The following is a 16,133-nucleotide window of genomic DNA, read 5'->3' as shown; positions in this document are numbered from 1 at the left end:
ACAATCACAACAAAGAATGTTCTGGATAAATATATTTACTTTGTAAAATGCAAAAGTAGGAAAACAAACAAGTTGTTTAAAGAATCTGAATTAGAATGTAGAAAGAAGAGGGAAAAGGGGGAAATTTGTTGGATTTGAAGTTCAACAACTGATCAGGCCTGAAGGATATATCAACATGAATAATAAAATGAACAATCAGTACTGAAAGATATACACGAAAAGGTAATTTTATTGAAAAAAACATACACATGGAATTTCCATAGCATAGATGGTAGATACGAGGTAATGCTACTTGACAAGATCAGTCTGTCATATCCCCTCTGAAGTTTATGGATTATCAGGAAAACCTACCTTCATAGCAGAAACTGTCAAATATATTTTAGCTCTAATTTCTGTTATAACCAAACCTTGAAAACTTATTTCAAAATATTTAGAATATACCACTAGTCATCATAAAAGCATATACATATAGTCTTGACCTATGACCAATTTTGATCATAAGTCAGAGGTTGCAACCTAACCACGTGACTAGATTTTTGTAAAGTCACTGTGGTTGTTAAAAGAAATCACATGGTCATTAAGTGAATCCAGCATAACCAATGTATGGTGTTTTTTTCATTTTATCAGAAAATAGCAAAAACAAAAGTTTCATATCATGGTCACATGATCACAGAAGTTTGCAACCAGTTATAAATGTAATTTGGTTGCCCTGTGCCCAAAATCCAATCACATCACTGTAGGAAGCGAGAGTAATTGTAATTTTGAGGACTAGCTTTGAAAATTCTGGTATTACTCCACATAGTTATTAAACAATTGGCTGTAAATTGTGGGCTACCTGTAGCAAACAGCTGGTGCTCTTATATAAAGTTGAAAAATTCATCCATGAGGGACTTGTGCATCCAGCCAATGAAAGATGCTTTATTGCCAAATGAAGGTAAATTTGCAGAGTATCACATAGCCCAGAAATAAAGGCTTTTCTTGTCTTTAGAATAACTCTTTCTGAAAAGACCTATTAATAGCTAATGCTGTTCTGATTGTGCGGAGAACAAATAGGGAGATTTATAGCCCAAAGAGTAACCTGAGGGACAGATTTTATACTATTTCACAGGGCCTATATAGTCACTGCACTGGTGTCTGAGGGCTGATTTGTTCTTTTTAACTCTCCTGATCAATTTTAATGGGTCTCATTCCAAATGCTATCTTCGTATGGTGGAGACCGCAGGATTCATTTCCTACTACGTAGTAATGTCAAGGGATTATAATGCAGAAATCCACACCATCTTATTCTTGAAAAAAGAAATGCTACCAGGAGTGGGCCTTTCATATGACAACATACTTCCTTTGCATATTATTGAACAAAAACAGTAATGAATGGTGTTGCAGCACTACCATCCCGGTTACCCAAGAACATGCCGTGTTCTACTCAACCATCAGAACTATGAGTTATTTATTTATATGTTAGGTTTATATCTCATCTTTTACCCGATGTTGGAATATAACTTGAGAAGATTGAAGAACAAATATTCCTTGTTGCAAGATGTGAGAACAAGGAGTTACTGCCGTAATTGGTGTTATTTGCAAAAGGCAATTGGACTTTCTTGGGTTTTTTTTTTCCTTTGAAAACATTTTGCTCCTCATCCAAGAAGCTTCTTCAGTTCATGAGAATATTGACTTATGGAAAAAGCATGACCGGGATGACTGAGAATCTCCATAGATACTGTTGTAATTGCATTTAAGGATACTTGTAATAATGCATGGGGTAGAGAAAAGTAACAGATACATAAACCCAATAAAGAACAGCCCTGAATTTTTGCCGGTGAATATTTTAAAGGGCAAAAGAACTTCTGGAAAGCCTATCATATTTATGGTGCACAGTTATGATGTTCAATTTCTTCCTTCCATTCTTCTTCTTGCTTGTGACATGTGGATGAAACCAACAAATGTATTAATAATCAGTGAGAATTGATATATGTAGCATTAGCACTGAGGATAAATAATTGTACATTTTAGGTTGTGTAAAGTTTTCCAACGAAGAGTATCCAACTAATACTCTTATCTCTTCAGGGTTTGCAATGCCATATTTATGCCATTGGTTCTTTTTGTCTGCTAGATGCATAACTTGGCTGATGCCAAGTGAACATATGCATATTATATTGAAAAATAAAAGTAAACAAAAACTAATGGGCAACTTTTCTTTGGTTTATATTTTCATATGACCAAGAGTAATCTCACAAACTAATACACAACCTGTAATTTAATTATCCTTTACTTTTCACCTGTCAACTGCTGTGATGTACACTGGAAGAAACAAAATACAAAAGACCTTAGAATATTTGTTAAAAAAGTAAATATTAAAAGAGTTTATATGCAGAACATATACAAATTTTGTGAGCACTTTAAAAATGCATGCTGACTGAAAAATGAGATAGAACATAACACACAAATATGATAAGTGTGAAAGTCTAATTTGTCCTTCCCTTGAAACAAAAATTAATATGAAATTCATAAGAACACCACCAAGAACCATTTGTGAAGAATGGTCACTGTAGCACGTAACAAACAGACATCTATCACAAAAGGATTTACATCAGCCTGATTAGTCGCACAGTCAAAATTTACTTTTAAATTGGATTTTGCTATAATTAATATTTAAGCTAAGCCAACAAATTTGGATAATATCACTGCAATAAAAATAATTGTTTTTAGTTTTATTAATTTCCCATTTCTTAAATACAATGGTCTTTATGAAACTGGTAATGGCAAACTCAGGCAGTTGGATGATTATAGCAAAACAAAATTAAAACTGCTGCTGCAAAACAACAGCATGCTTAGACAAAACTTGAACTACTTTGAAATATCAAACATTATAACCATTCTCCTTTTTCCAAGCAATAGCAATAGCACTTAACTTATATTCACAGTGATTTACAGCCCTCTCTAAGTGGTTTACAGTCAGCATAAGGCCCCCAACAATCTGGGCCCACTTTTTACTGACCCCAGAAGGATGGAAGGCTGAATCAACCTTGAGCTGGTGACAATTGAACTGTTGGCAGTTTGCAGAATTAGCCTGCAATACAGCATTCTAACCACAGCACCACCACGGCTCAACTAAACCAGGTCATGATCATCAGGCTAATGGAGACTTTAATGCTCTTTCAAAACTACAGGCAAAGGGGGAGTCAGTTCTGACAGATAGCTAAACCGCTGCTTGTATAGACATTGTTGCATGTGGAATTGCAATGGCCAGACTGCAAGTTTAGCCTTTTCAATCCACTTCTACTCTGGCTGTGCAAACTGAAGGGGAGAGTAAATTGTAACATTGTAAATTGTCTGTACCAACAATTCTCTATTGCAAGTTAGTATGGTTCTACTTACAGCCAAGGCTGGAAGCTAGGTGCCAAACCAGGACAATTTTCGTTAAACCAAAAGGTATGGTAACAGGGTTCTTAGTAGCTTCCAGAAGTCATAGAAAGTTCCATGGAAATGAGAAGTAAAAACCTCAGGAGATGGATGCAGAAAAACTGATCTGTGTGAGACATCATCCCACAGAACCACATGGCTGGCTGCTTTAATATTATCCTAACTGATAACAAAGATTATGGTGGAGGCCCTTCTTATATTTACAGATGGTTCATCTATTTATGTAGTTTTAAGCAATGATCAGCTACTAGTTAATTATAGAAGGCTTTTGTTTATATAAAGGTATTTTTTAATCTGAGATACTGTTGGCATGTAAATGCATCATAATGAAAACATGTTTGCACCGGTTACATATTTTTTTTCCAAATAAAGCCAAAGTTTTTGTAAACAATTCAGATACCATTGGGTTTAAACATTCATTGTCAAGTTAGCCCTCACCACAAAAAGTGCACAAACATGCATGAGCATGGATGAAACTACTTACCATACTTAAACATCTTCATTTAAATTCTTTATTAGGCTATCCTGCAGTCCAGAAGACAAGAGACTTTCTCTTTCTTTAATTGATTAAAGGATAATGCATCTGGCGTCTTTTCTCTCAAAGTCTTCTTGTTGCTTTGACTTTGCAGTATTCTGAATGATTAAAAATTTCCTCTGGTTTTTGAGAAGCCAGAGCAAATTAGAGGAGCATCGATGAAATGAGTTTGATGTTTGTTCTTTTTACAATGAGAGCTTAGCTTATTGAATCAAACTCAAGGAAACTTCTCTTCACATTGTAGTCATCTTTCATGACACAACATAGCATCCAAGACTTGTAATAAGTGAGGCCATACATTTTAAACACTTAATAGTGATAATCACAGCCCACCAGAAAGATAAAGTGCACTTTTGTATTATTCCAAGATTTCCAATAACTCCTTAACTCCCCACTTCACCGATCTATGCATTGTTCAATTTAAATGCAAGGGAACTGACTATTTAAAAGAGGGGTTTCTTTGCAGTAGAAGCTTCAAAATCTAAGTCAATGTTACTGCTAATAAGATTTGCATAAATACACAAAAATATAAAACAATCTGTTCTTTCCTCATACAGCGTAACTGCTACTCTATACTGGAAGCATAATCACATGTCACAGACTTTAAGAGTAGTGCCAATGAATTTCATGAGATTTGTTTGTGAATATATATTTTTAAAGTTATTTTGAATGCCTTCTGTTCTTTTAAGCCAGTGAGGGAAACACTTTTTACTCAACTGCTTCATTTATAAAAGTAGTTACTCCAAAGTACACATTAAAATATATGTTATTCGAGGTAATAGAAATTTACTTTAAAAAATTACAAATATTAAATAATTGCAATTAATCTATAATAACTTTCAACACTGGACTACATTTAGCAATTTACAATACTTGATAATTTATCATCAGTTTTAATTTGAATCTGAGAGCTGTCACCCATTGGTGTGCACCTTTCAAAAACCACAATGATTCTGAGATTTCAACATCTGTGAACTTCAGTTTTTAAACTTTCAATATTTCAGATAATATGTCACACTGATAAAGTGAATAAAGAGCTTCTTATGCAACATTTGGAATGGTTAAATAAAAGTTCTACCAAAATTGTTATTCAACACTGAGACAGAAATGTTCACCAAATGGCATGTGAATTCTGTAATTCATAAGGAAAGGTATTGACAACACACATTATTCCTAACGTAATCTATCAGAAAAGTACAGATAGTACAGAAATAACACAAAAACAAAGATACTACAGAAATCTCATCTTACTTGGGGTTTTTTGGGAGAAATTAAAGATAAGTTCAGTATTTATTTGTACCTGCTTCATTCCTTTCTAGATCAGGGCTCTTCAAACTTGGCAACTTTAAGACTTGTGGACTTCAGTATGCTGACTGAGGAATTCTGGGAGTTGAAGTCCACAAGTCTTAAAGTTGCCAAGTTTGGAGATCCCTTTCTAGATGACTTTCAGAATTTCAGATACTAAAAAAGATTCATCATTGTACACTTAAGATGTGACCCAGCAAATGTACTATAAATCCATTATGAATCCTTACCTAAATGCTAGAGTAAATAAAAGACTACTGCAAAACTCAGTTTAAGAAATTATTATACATTGTTTTATGTATCATTATAGAAAAAACTTACAATTAGCAAGCATATGACACAAAGAAATGAATTGGAATAGCAGTAAGTATGAATGCATGCTTTTTACAATGAATCTCAAACTTTTTTTTTGCCGAATCAAATATTCAGCAACATACATGCAGATCAATTTCTCAGTGTGACCTTCTGCCACATTATTAGATACGTTTTCAACTGATATTTCTGTTGAAGTGGTTATGGAATTCATAAATACCTGATTTAATCATTTGTTCCTGAAAGTGGATAACTTTTCTTTGTAATCAAATAATAAAATAAATAATATAAAAGAAAAATATGATTACAATAATAAATATAGTAATAAGGGTCTTATTGCCATTCATTAATTTTGCTTCTTATTGACTGATGGTATTTTTTTTCATGAAACCGGAGTAGTTCATTGGAGTCCAGAACATCTCTAGCTTGTAGTTCCAGAGCTGATACTTTCATAAGTCACTGTTGTCTATTCAAAATCACCCCGGAATGCACTATTCTCAAGCAGTCTACATAATGAAAACAATACACATGTAACAGGTTCAATGGAAAGAATCTTGTTTCACACAATATGTAAAATACTGTACCATAAGAAAGATATTACATTGATAAGACACCATGAATTCAACCGTGAAAAGAAATGTGATTTATTTGGAAACTGGTTCTCTGCTGGAAATTGCTCATATAGGTCTGCTTTTGTACTTTAGACCCAAAACTCCATCCATCCATCAATCCATCAACTGATAGGGATTTAATGATCTACCTAGAGAAGATGGAGCAAATGTTTTTGTCCATTGGAAGGGTTAGGATTTTTTTAAGGGTTGCAGCAAGAAAACTACTTGTGATTGGCAACCTGAGGGCAAAAAGACATGTGAAGCCATGTCACATATAGAATATCAGTTCTGGTGATTAGAATTTGGATAAAATAACACTTATGAGCACAATAATTTAGAGAAAGGGATGAACAGCTGACCACTGAGCAGACTCATTGGCCAAGGGCAAGAAGAATTTTTTTAATAGGTGTATGTTTGTGTTTGTATATATATATATGTCTACAGACATACACACATAAATTCACATGTAAAAATAGAGCATATACAGTAGATGCAGACAAACTAATATAAATGTATAAAAGAAAGCTATAGCTTTAGCTACCACTATTAATCAGTTTTCAAATAAAATATATTTCAAATAAAAATAAATTAAACACAAATAAACTTAAATCCTCAGCCAAGCTTTAAAAAATAATGGAAAGGTCTTTTCACAATGATCAGGAGCACTAAAATTAAACATTTTTCATTTTGGCATGTATGAAACAATGGCTTTCACACCTTCCTTCCTCCAAATATGCCTCTAGGTGTATCTTACTGTTCAGCGATAACCACAATGTGAAACTTCACTTAATACACATAAGTTTGAAAATGCCTACATATTCTACATATGCTACCTCTGAAGTGTACGCTGATCTCCTAGATTTATTTTCAATAGGGGGAACTAAATATATAGAATTCCCCTGAAAACTTAAAATAATGGATTTTGTGGCATTTCAGGTATGGTTTTGAGCAGAAAGTCAATATGCTAATTGTGGAAAAATTAAAGGACAAAAATATAAACCCTTTTTGAACCTTTCAAGAAAATATATTTCTTGCTAGCAAAATAAAACAGCAAGATTGTATAAATGAAACGAGTTACATTTTCACATGGAAAATGCTTCCTAAGTCATTCCCTGATATCATAAGTACTTGCTGAAAACACAGTACAATGCTTTCATATCATAATCTGGCAGTGCATTTAAGTGGTATTAATCAAACAGCCTGATTTCCACTTGTGTACAGCACAATGAGAAGTAGGATCAGTTCTACTTTGACATCAGGAATAAGACATTGGATGGTTTTCCTGATGGGTCTCAGAAATTAATTTTCTGCACTTCCTTTGTGGTTTATTACCCAAGTCAGACATTTAGTTACAGATTCTTGTTTCCTTCATCTTTTCAACAGCCACGAATCATGTGAAACCTGAACTCCTGGGGTTACAGGCATCCTCCAAAACCTTGGGTATGAACCAAAAATGCCACCAACTTGTGCTTTGCAAAGTGACATAGGGCAAAATTATTACATTTATAGGGACAAAGAATTTATTAAATCTATTATATTAATTTATTTTAATTAGATGTAATGCCTCCTTAAGTAACACCAGCTGCCTGCAATTAGTGCAGGTTCGAGTCCCACCAGGCTCAAGGTTGACTCAGCCTTCCATCCTTCCGAGGTAGGTAAAATGAGGACCCAGATTGTTGGGGACAATTAAGCTGACTTTGTAATAATGGCGCTTGGGGGGGGCGAAAGCCCTAATAAGCAGGCATATACATAGAATGAAGGCTACTGCTAAGCTTGTAAGCCGCCCTGAGTCTTCGGAGAAGGGCGGGATATAAATGGAATTAAATAAAAAAGAAATAAACTGTGTTTTTTGCCTAAAGATCTTGGACTATAGCCAAATGTGGTTGTATATTGTTGGGTGAGTACATAATGCATCAGTAAGTGCCACTCATAATACTCAAAATAAATACCTAACAAGGATATCATGGAGAATGGAAAAATGAAAAAGAGTTCAAGGATTTCAATAAGAAACAAGTTCAAACTCCTACTTCATGAAGATGGCCAATAGGCTTTAAGTAAAACCAGCTTCAGTGTATTGTGAGGATCAATAAGAAATCATCTGCACATTAATTCAACTTTCTCAAAATAAGCATGCCATCAATTATGACAATCAAAAAGGTAAAGGTTCCCCCGCACATGCGTGCTAGTCGTTTCCGACTCTAGGGGCCGGTGCTCATCTCCGTTTCAAAGCCGAAGAGCCAGCGCTTGTCCGAGGACGTCTCCGTGGTCATGTGGCTGGCATGACTAGACGCCAAAGGCGCACGGAACGCTGTTACCTTCCCACCGTAGTGGTCCCTATTTTTCTACTTGCATTTTTTACGTGCTTTCGAACTGCTAGGTTGGCAGAAGCTGGGACGAGTAACAGGCGCTCACTCTGTTACGCGGCACTCGGGATTCGACCCGCCGGACTGCCGATCTTCTGATCGACAAGCTCAGCATCCTAGGTTCTCTATTTTCCTATAATGTGTATCAGGATGGAAGTTATTACCTTTCGAAACATTTTAAACCCTGGATTTTAAAAGAGTAACAATCAAAGTGAATGGTCACGCCAAACCTTAAAAATCAAACTTAAAATTCTGAATAGTATTTTGCAGGATGTTATAATGGAATTGAGGAAAGTGACTGAATAAGTTATATGTGTTATTGAAATTACAGCAAACCCTTTTAAATTCTTTGTACATTCAGGGATTAGCCACATTTTTCAAACAAGCCAAAACACACAACCACAAAAAAACAAATTATAAAAAGATCTCAGATTTTTTTTTCCAAGAAAATAAATGGAATGCAGGAATGGTGAATTGGGAACAATATATTAGTTCACTTACCTTCAGTTGTCTTTTACACCCTAGTTGTGTTGTACTCAGATTCATGTTTGTTTAGAGACCCAATGAGGCAGAACCTGGAATGTTATGGCTATTTCATTCAACATAATAATGTTTGCATAGGAAAAAAAAGAAATACATGCATATACATTCTTTACTGAAGCACATTTAAAGATTCAGGTCAAATTAATTTAAGATACCTAAAACTGGTAGGCTGGTAGGCAATAAAAATGCTCTTATTAAATTTATCAACCCTCTAAAATTAGTCCATTAAAATGGCTTAGTTAACAAAGTGCTCCGAGAATTTGGGATTGGGGTGTTTGCAGTGAGGAGGGATATATCAAGCAATGCGGACAAAATAATAATAATGGGGCTCCAATCACACAGCTGTATCCAGCAATTTAACTTGTTTTATTCCTCCTGTAGAGGAATGGATAGCTTTTATGTAGATTATGGAACACATGAACACAACAATATGGAGAATAATAAAATATATGTGTGTGAAGCCTAAACCTATCACAACTTTTCTGGCAATTTCCAAGTACATTGCATGTAAATATTTTCCAATTCATATTTAAGCATTTTTATTAACAAGCATGCGGGGCGCATTTCACAGCAAAAGAGTCCCCATAATTTTCTTTGAAACAGTAATTCTGCCAGAGTTGATTTAGAAAGCTTCTGCTCTATGTTTTTTTTAAATAAGCAAATCTAAAAGAATATCAAGTTAAAGCATAAAAATTATTCCCTAGTCTAAATCACAAATAAACAAGACAAGTAATGATAGATCAACTACAAATATCACCATATTTCAAAATATTGTGTTTTGCTATATAAAAGAAACATGAAAGACGAGGGGATTTTCTGATTGATTTATCTCTCCCTACAATTTGGAAGGACAACATATTACATTCAAACTCTAAGAAAACAGCTCTGCATGCTGATTTTTCAAAGAAAACTGCCCTTAATTTAATCAAGTGTCTTTGGTGGGAAAGTCTATCCACTCTTTCATACATTTTTATATTTAATGAAATTAAAATAATAAGATACCATACCACTCCTGAAAATAGAATAGACAATTTTTGATGATAGAATAGTATTAGAAAAATAAAAAAAAACAAGCAAACAAAAGAAAAAAATGAAATCAGACAGGCAATGGGATATTTGCAATTAGAATTTTCCATAATATATATGGTACCATAATGGTCTCCATGGCCTACTTTATGCCAAATAGCAGGTAAATATAAATAGAAAGAACCTATTTTCATCTGCCAAAAATTGCCAGGGAATACTGCCATGGATTGGACTAGAAGTTCTAGTAAATGCCTAAAAATATAAATGAGGACAATTTTGGATTCTTAGCAAGGATCTTCTCCTCCACCACCCCCTTTCCATCAAACTCCTTCCTCCACCGTGCATAAATGCATCCTGGAAAAAGAAGAATGATAGCTCATGAACAATGATTGGACTGTAAACGGGTATGCATATTAGAAAAAATAAATAGATAGAAAATAGAGCTGAACCCAGTCTTCATGCAAAAGTCTTCCATCAAAAATCTATTGATACTGACCGCTGAACAGCTTTATCATGTCTGGAGAGCCTGTGACTTGTGGTTGGTACCTCTTCAATTTCATCTATCTCACACACATCTGCAGCATCTTGTGAGTAGCTATGCTTCATGACAAGGATGTTTCTTCTGTTCATAGGCTGGATAAGGGGCTTTGCAGGCTGGGGTTGAATTTCTGTCAAGATTGGTGTATCTCTTGTGCTAAGATTACTATGGCTGCCCTTAGTGCTAGATAATTGTGATCCACAGTGGTGGTCATGAATGCATTTCGAAGATGACCTACGGAGTTTATGATAATTCTCAAAGTCATCTGCAAGATCTGCAAGGTCCACTGAAGTCCCTGTCCCTCTGAGAGTACATAGCTCATAATGAGGAGGCTCAAAGACCTCTTGGAATACTGTTTGATCAAAGTCTGCTTTCTTCTGGACAAATCTTTTACGAGGCTGTTTGATCTGGACTATTACAGAGATGATGATAAGGAGGATCACAATGCAGGAAGTCACCCCAATGATTGTCCCACTGGTATTTGTAAGCTGGTCCCACAAGCTGGCTTTTGTCTTCTCTGTGAGATGGGAAGGGGAATAAAAAATAAAAGAGAAAATTAAAATCCACTTTTTTTTAAATGACCATTTAGTTTTATGGACTGTTACCATGATGATTCTTTCTCAATCTTTCCAAACCTGTCCAGACGCGTTGCAATTGCAAGTTTCAATAGATTTCATGGCTATAGTCCTGGACACTTTGATAATTATGTCCCAATATATCTGAAGACTGATATAACAAAGAATACAAGAAACACAGAATTTTATGGCAGGATAGCATTTTGCTGATCAGAGACTGAATTCAATTCCAAGGATTTGCTCCAGCCTTAAAAACCTCAACTGTTCGGATATACAGTCATTCTATAGTCAGAAGTCATTTTCTGTGAATTATAATTTGCATTTGTGTAAAGAACAAATCAAGTATTTTAAAATACAAACAAAATAACAAAATTGGTGGTATAATGTCATTTTGTGCAATCTGATGAAACCTAAGCTTTTTTTTCTATTTAACCAAATCCTTGAAAGTGCAACGAGAGATTTTCCAAACTTCTCCATTATGGTGACATCCCCAAGACAGGATAGCTAACCTTTTATCATTAATTCCCTAAAATAATAATCTGGTTCTCAGACTGAAAATTTAATTATCTTTTCCTTAGTAGGCATTGGAATGTTCATTCCATTCTGCTCCAAAATAAAACAACTGCAGGTGGGATGAAGTTTCCCATTATATCTATAGACAAATCTTTTTTTAAAAAACTGGTCCTAGAATCTGAAAGTAGATCAAACAGGTTTGCATTGATATCTTAATGTACAGAGTTAAAAAGGAAGTATAACATCTTTGAACCTTGATTTTTCAATTTGAATTGAATCAAAGTTGGTCTAATGTTGATTTATGGAAAATTTTAACATAAAAGCTTCCCTATCACTGACATTCAATGTTACCCAACCATAATATTTTTTAAAGTATTGCTATTAGTTATCAATTATGTGTCTCAGGAGAAAAAGCAAAAATTATTATAAATATATTTTTAAGAAGAAATATGTACTTTATGTATATAGTGTACCTCTTTTAATAAGATTATTTCCAAGATTTATGAACACAAATCACCATCCAAGATACAAAAGGATAATATTCATAGACTTCTTGTCACAGACTTATTCTAATAACATGAATTTTATTTACTATGTTCTACTAGCCATAATACTATGATTACTATACAGAAACTGAGTCCTAATACTGCCAAGATTTATTCTAAAAGACATTTTTGTCTATAAACTGACATCAGTTAGATCAAATTATTAGTTATTTTAAAATTATTAGTTATTTCCTACTTTTTTTAAGGCTAGCTAAGAGAGCTGAGTTGAGTAAGAGGAATGAGTGGTTCCCAGGCCAGAAATAATTCTTATGTGAATATACATAAAATAAATTACAGGTTGATGTCCTTGAGGATATAAAAATCATTTGCATGTTGAGCAATCAACTGTTGCCTTAATTTTTGTCTAAACCAGGGGTTCGATCGTCTGTCTGTCTGTCTGTCTGTCTGTCTGTCTGTCTGTCTGTCTGTCTGTCTATCTATCTATCTATCTATCTATCTATCTATCTATCTATCTATCTATTTTGTAAAGCTAAAGTATATGGAAGAGTTTTCAGCAAAGTCTAGCTGAGGAGCTGAAAGAAGCCATCATCTCAAATGGATATTTCTCAGAGAGAAAAAAACAGATTGCGCACCAGGAGTAAAGTCCAAAGGAGTGGTTGCCAATAGAAGGCAGATGTATTAACCTAAGAAACTATGAATTTATCACTGAGGATTTTGGGGCAATGTGTCATCGAGGAAAGTTTCAGTTTGGAGGACTAGAGAATCAGATTTCATGATGAAGATATAGCCAGCCCCTGAAAAATGAGACTAAAACTTTCCCTACTCAAAGAAATCTGTACCTCCCAGTTCTATAGCCTCCATACACTCATGAAGCATTATGAAAATGGAACATTCACTATATGAGTATTGTCGATAATCTCTCACTACTTTGAGTTATAGCTTAGTTGGAAACTGAAGCATTCTTGCCTTTATTTTGAATGTACAAATGGCTGAAAGGAAGTTGATATCATTAGACTTAAAGTAGTCCTTCAAACTGAAACACTTTCCTTGATGACACAAGCTTACATGGAAGTCGATGCATAAACAGCTGTATGTTCATAAAACTTATGTGGTTCATACAATATTGAACAGAGACACTGAAGGCATATGTTATATGCATATATGGCACATAGACACAAAGTTATGTAGCAGTTTTCTACTGTTTTGTACAAAAATACAAAAAGTTTTTAGAGGTGTTTTTTAGAGCTCAATAGAGTTAGCTCTACAGACTCCCTCCCCTCCACCCCCCAAAAAACCTAGATAAAGCTAAAGGAATTGCTATAGATTTATTTGCTTGTTTTATTGTTCATTGGATTAGATCAAGAGTCAGTCTAGATGAACCACAATTTACAGTCATGGCCAGTCAGATGCTTCAACACATGTAACTATCAAGACACTCATATGTCTTCTGCCTACAGTATGAAATTGATGCTTCTTTCTGAATTCCATTCTACTAATTGTATATTAAGAGTTTATGTCCCTACCTGTTTCATTTTAGACTATATATTTAGAAAGGATAGGAAATAATCTTGTATACTTGTTTGTATGCCTTGTTTGTAACTTTCTTAGAAGCATCTGAATGGCCAATGGAAAATAAATGTTGGTAAGATACAAGTGTGCTTGTCTTTTCTATTAATTCTAATAGTTTTATTCTTAAGTACATTACAGAGATTAATACAGACAATTTCCCATAAAGTGAAGCAGGCAGTACCATCGAGTACTGGAGGGTCTCAGGATTAATTGGGAAAAGCAAAATCTACTTATTTCTATTAGAACTATCCAACTTTTCTCCATTATGGGCCACATGTAATAGCTTCTGAAAAGGGTTTTGCCTGTGTTATCCTGCACTGTTGTCAGTACTGCTCAACCTTTCTGGAGAAGAATTCAGCCATTCTTTGACATTTTTGTTTCTAAAAGAACTCTTCCAAAAACTTACCATAAAAGCCATCCCTCTCAAATCTTCTCTAAATGCAACTAAAGAACTAATATAGTTCAGAAACAATCCAGGATTGGGATTCAAAACTCTTCAATGAAAAAATTACCCTGTCCTTTTTATATTGCACTTAATTAAAATTAGTAATACGCTGATGATTTGCCACTTATCCTAGCATGCCATGAATATGCTTTGAGATTTTATTCATCTTAGTATCCCAAGGAGACAGAGAGAAAGCTTTGAAATAACATTGATATTCAGAATAAATACGGATTGCTTCTTTCTTGCTAGCAGGGACTTTTACTTCTGATCAGTGGCATATTTGGAAATGCTCTTCATAATCCAGTGGCCTGCAGCATTTGATGGTAAAAATTAATCTGTTCTTATTTCATCTGTTTCATAATGATATATAAATATTGTCAGCACCACTTTTGAACAGAAGAAGGTAAAAAAGCGAAGGGCTGATTGGCAAGTCTTCACTCATTAATTGCCCAAAGGAAACTAACTTGTTGAAAAGAACAGTAAAACTGTATATCACATGATTGCCCAAGTCCTTATCTTTTAATTGAATCAAACATCTGAGTCAAATTCACAATCATGCATAGATAGGTACTTTATGTAGAATTCTAAATGTGTGGGCCAGCTACACTTTCTGGGAAGATACAGGTAGAACAGAAGCAGCAAACCACATCAGACATTGATATGGATCTGCTGTCCTTCTCATAACATTAATATTGAACAGTTAGATATTAGGCATGGAAGAAAGCTATCTAATAGCTATCACAATCATTCAGGCACTTAAAACTATCAATTAGTGAATAGATTATTTGCATTTACAACAAAGAAAACATAAAATTATAACTGTCTTGCTGAGAGATTATTTGCCATTTTAAAATCTTCTGTTCGAATTACATTTCTTCTGTCTGGCTCATTATGCTGGCTTTGAGTTAAGGCGAAGCATTTTGCAAGCTTTTTCCATTTCTTCCTAAATGAATAATGTCCTATATTCTTTACCACTCTCCAAAAAAGCTTTCAAAGGCATAATAACCATGGAAGCTGTTGCTGCAATAAATGATCCCTCTTACTCTTTATAATGAAGACAAATACAGCTACAGAAATCTGCAAATCTAGAGGACTATGGGCAAACAATTGTAATCAAACTGTGCTGTAAAGCTTGAACTTGAACTCTAGTTCTGATTTCATTTTTTTCACATTAGAAACCAATGAATTGTACAAAATTCCACTTAGACATGGTATAATAGAGTTAACTGTCATTGGAAGTTGGAATTTTATCTTAAGAAACATTTGGCTTTATTTCCCAAAACAAGGCAAAGAAATGAGTTGTTTTGCTGTTTTTGAGTTATTTTCTCATGAAACAAAGGCAGGTTTACACAAGGACAAGTGTATACATTTTACTATTCACATTCAAGACACACACATAGAAGGGATGGATGTTTTTACTTTTCACACGTTGTTATGGTGTTATATATTCTACTTTTCACATGCCAATGCTCTGGTTTTGTCCCATATAGCCCTAAAGAGCTTGAAGCATTGCAATTTCACAAATCAGCCCTTTATAATACATGTGTCTCACGATAACTGTGAGTTTATATTGTGAGTGCTCTTTTAATAATAATGTTTATATTTTCACAAACACTGGATATTAACTACCATTAACAAAAAGAGGAACCCAAGTGATAGAATTTCTCTATCCAAATGCTGATCAAAGTCCAACAATTTATCTTTTCCAGAGAATGTATTGGACTTTTTCACTCTAGGTATTCAATGTTCTATTTATTTTGTAATAACTTTTGAAACAAGTTCTAACAAATTTTAGAACTAGGTAATATACAATTTTATGCATTCATCAAAAAGCATGAAAATATTCAGTCAGTTTCAAATAATTAAAGTAAA

General features: G+C 34.2%; 1 protein-coding gene across 3 annotated transcripts in view; it reads right to left on the bottom strand.

Moving 5' to 3' along the window:
* Positions 1–6,038: 6,038 nt before the first annotated feature.
* LOC308664947 (neuropilin and tolloid-like protein 1) overlaps positions 6,039–16,133 on the bottom strand; it is a gene marked incomplete at both ends in the record, with an annotated part of 84,098 nt that continues 74,003 nt past the window's right edge. The window contains 2 exons of one of the 3 annotated variants that reach the window (XM_081322500.1): positions 6,039–6,078; positions 10,612–11,170. In XM_081322500.1, coding sequence (XP_081178626.1) covers positions 6,039–6,078; positions 10,612–11,170 — 599 coding nt within the window. Of the gene's footprint in view, positions 6,079–9,060; positions 9,122–9,639; positions 11,171–16,133 lie in introns of those variants that run through there. The other 2 variants (XM_081322499.1, XM_081322498.1) reach the window with 2 other exon arrangements.

The sequence above is a fragment of the Vipera berus genome (genome assembly GCF_964194415.1).
Source record: "Vipera berus genome assembly, chromosome: 3".
NCBI lineage: Eukaryota > Metazoa > Chordata > Lepidosauria > Squamata > Viperidae > Vipera > Vipera berus.
Note: the sequence above shows the minus strand (reverse complement) of the source record. Positions and strands in the feature narration are given on the sequence as shown.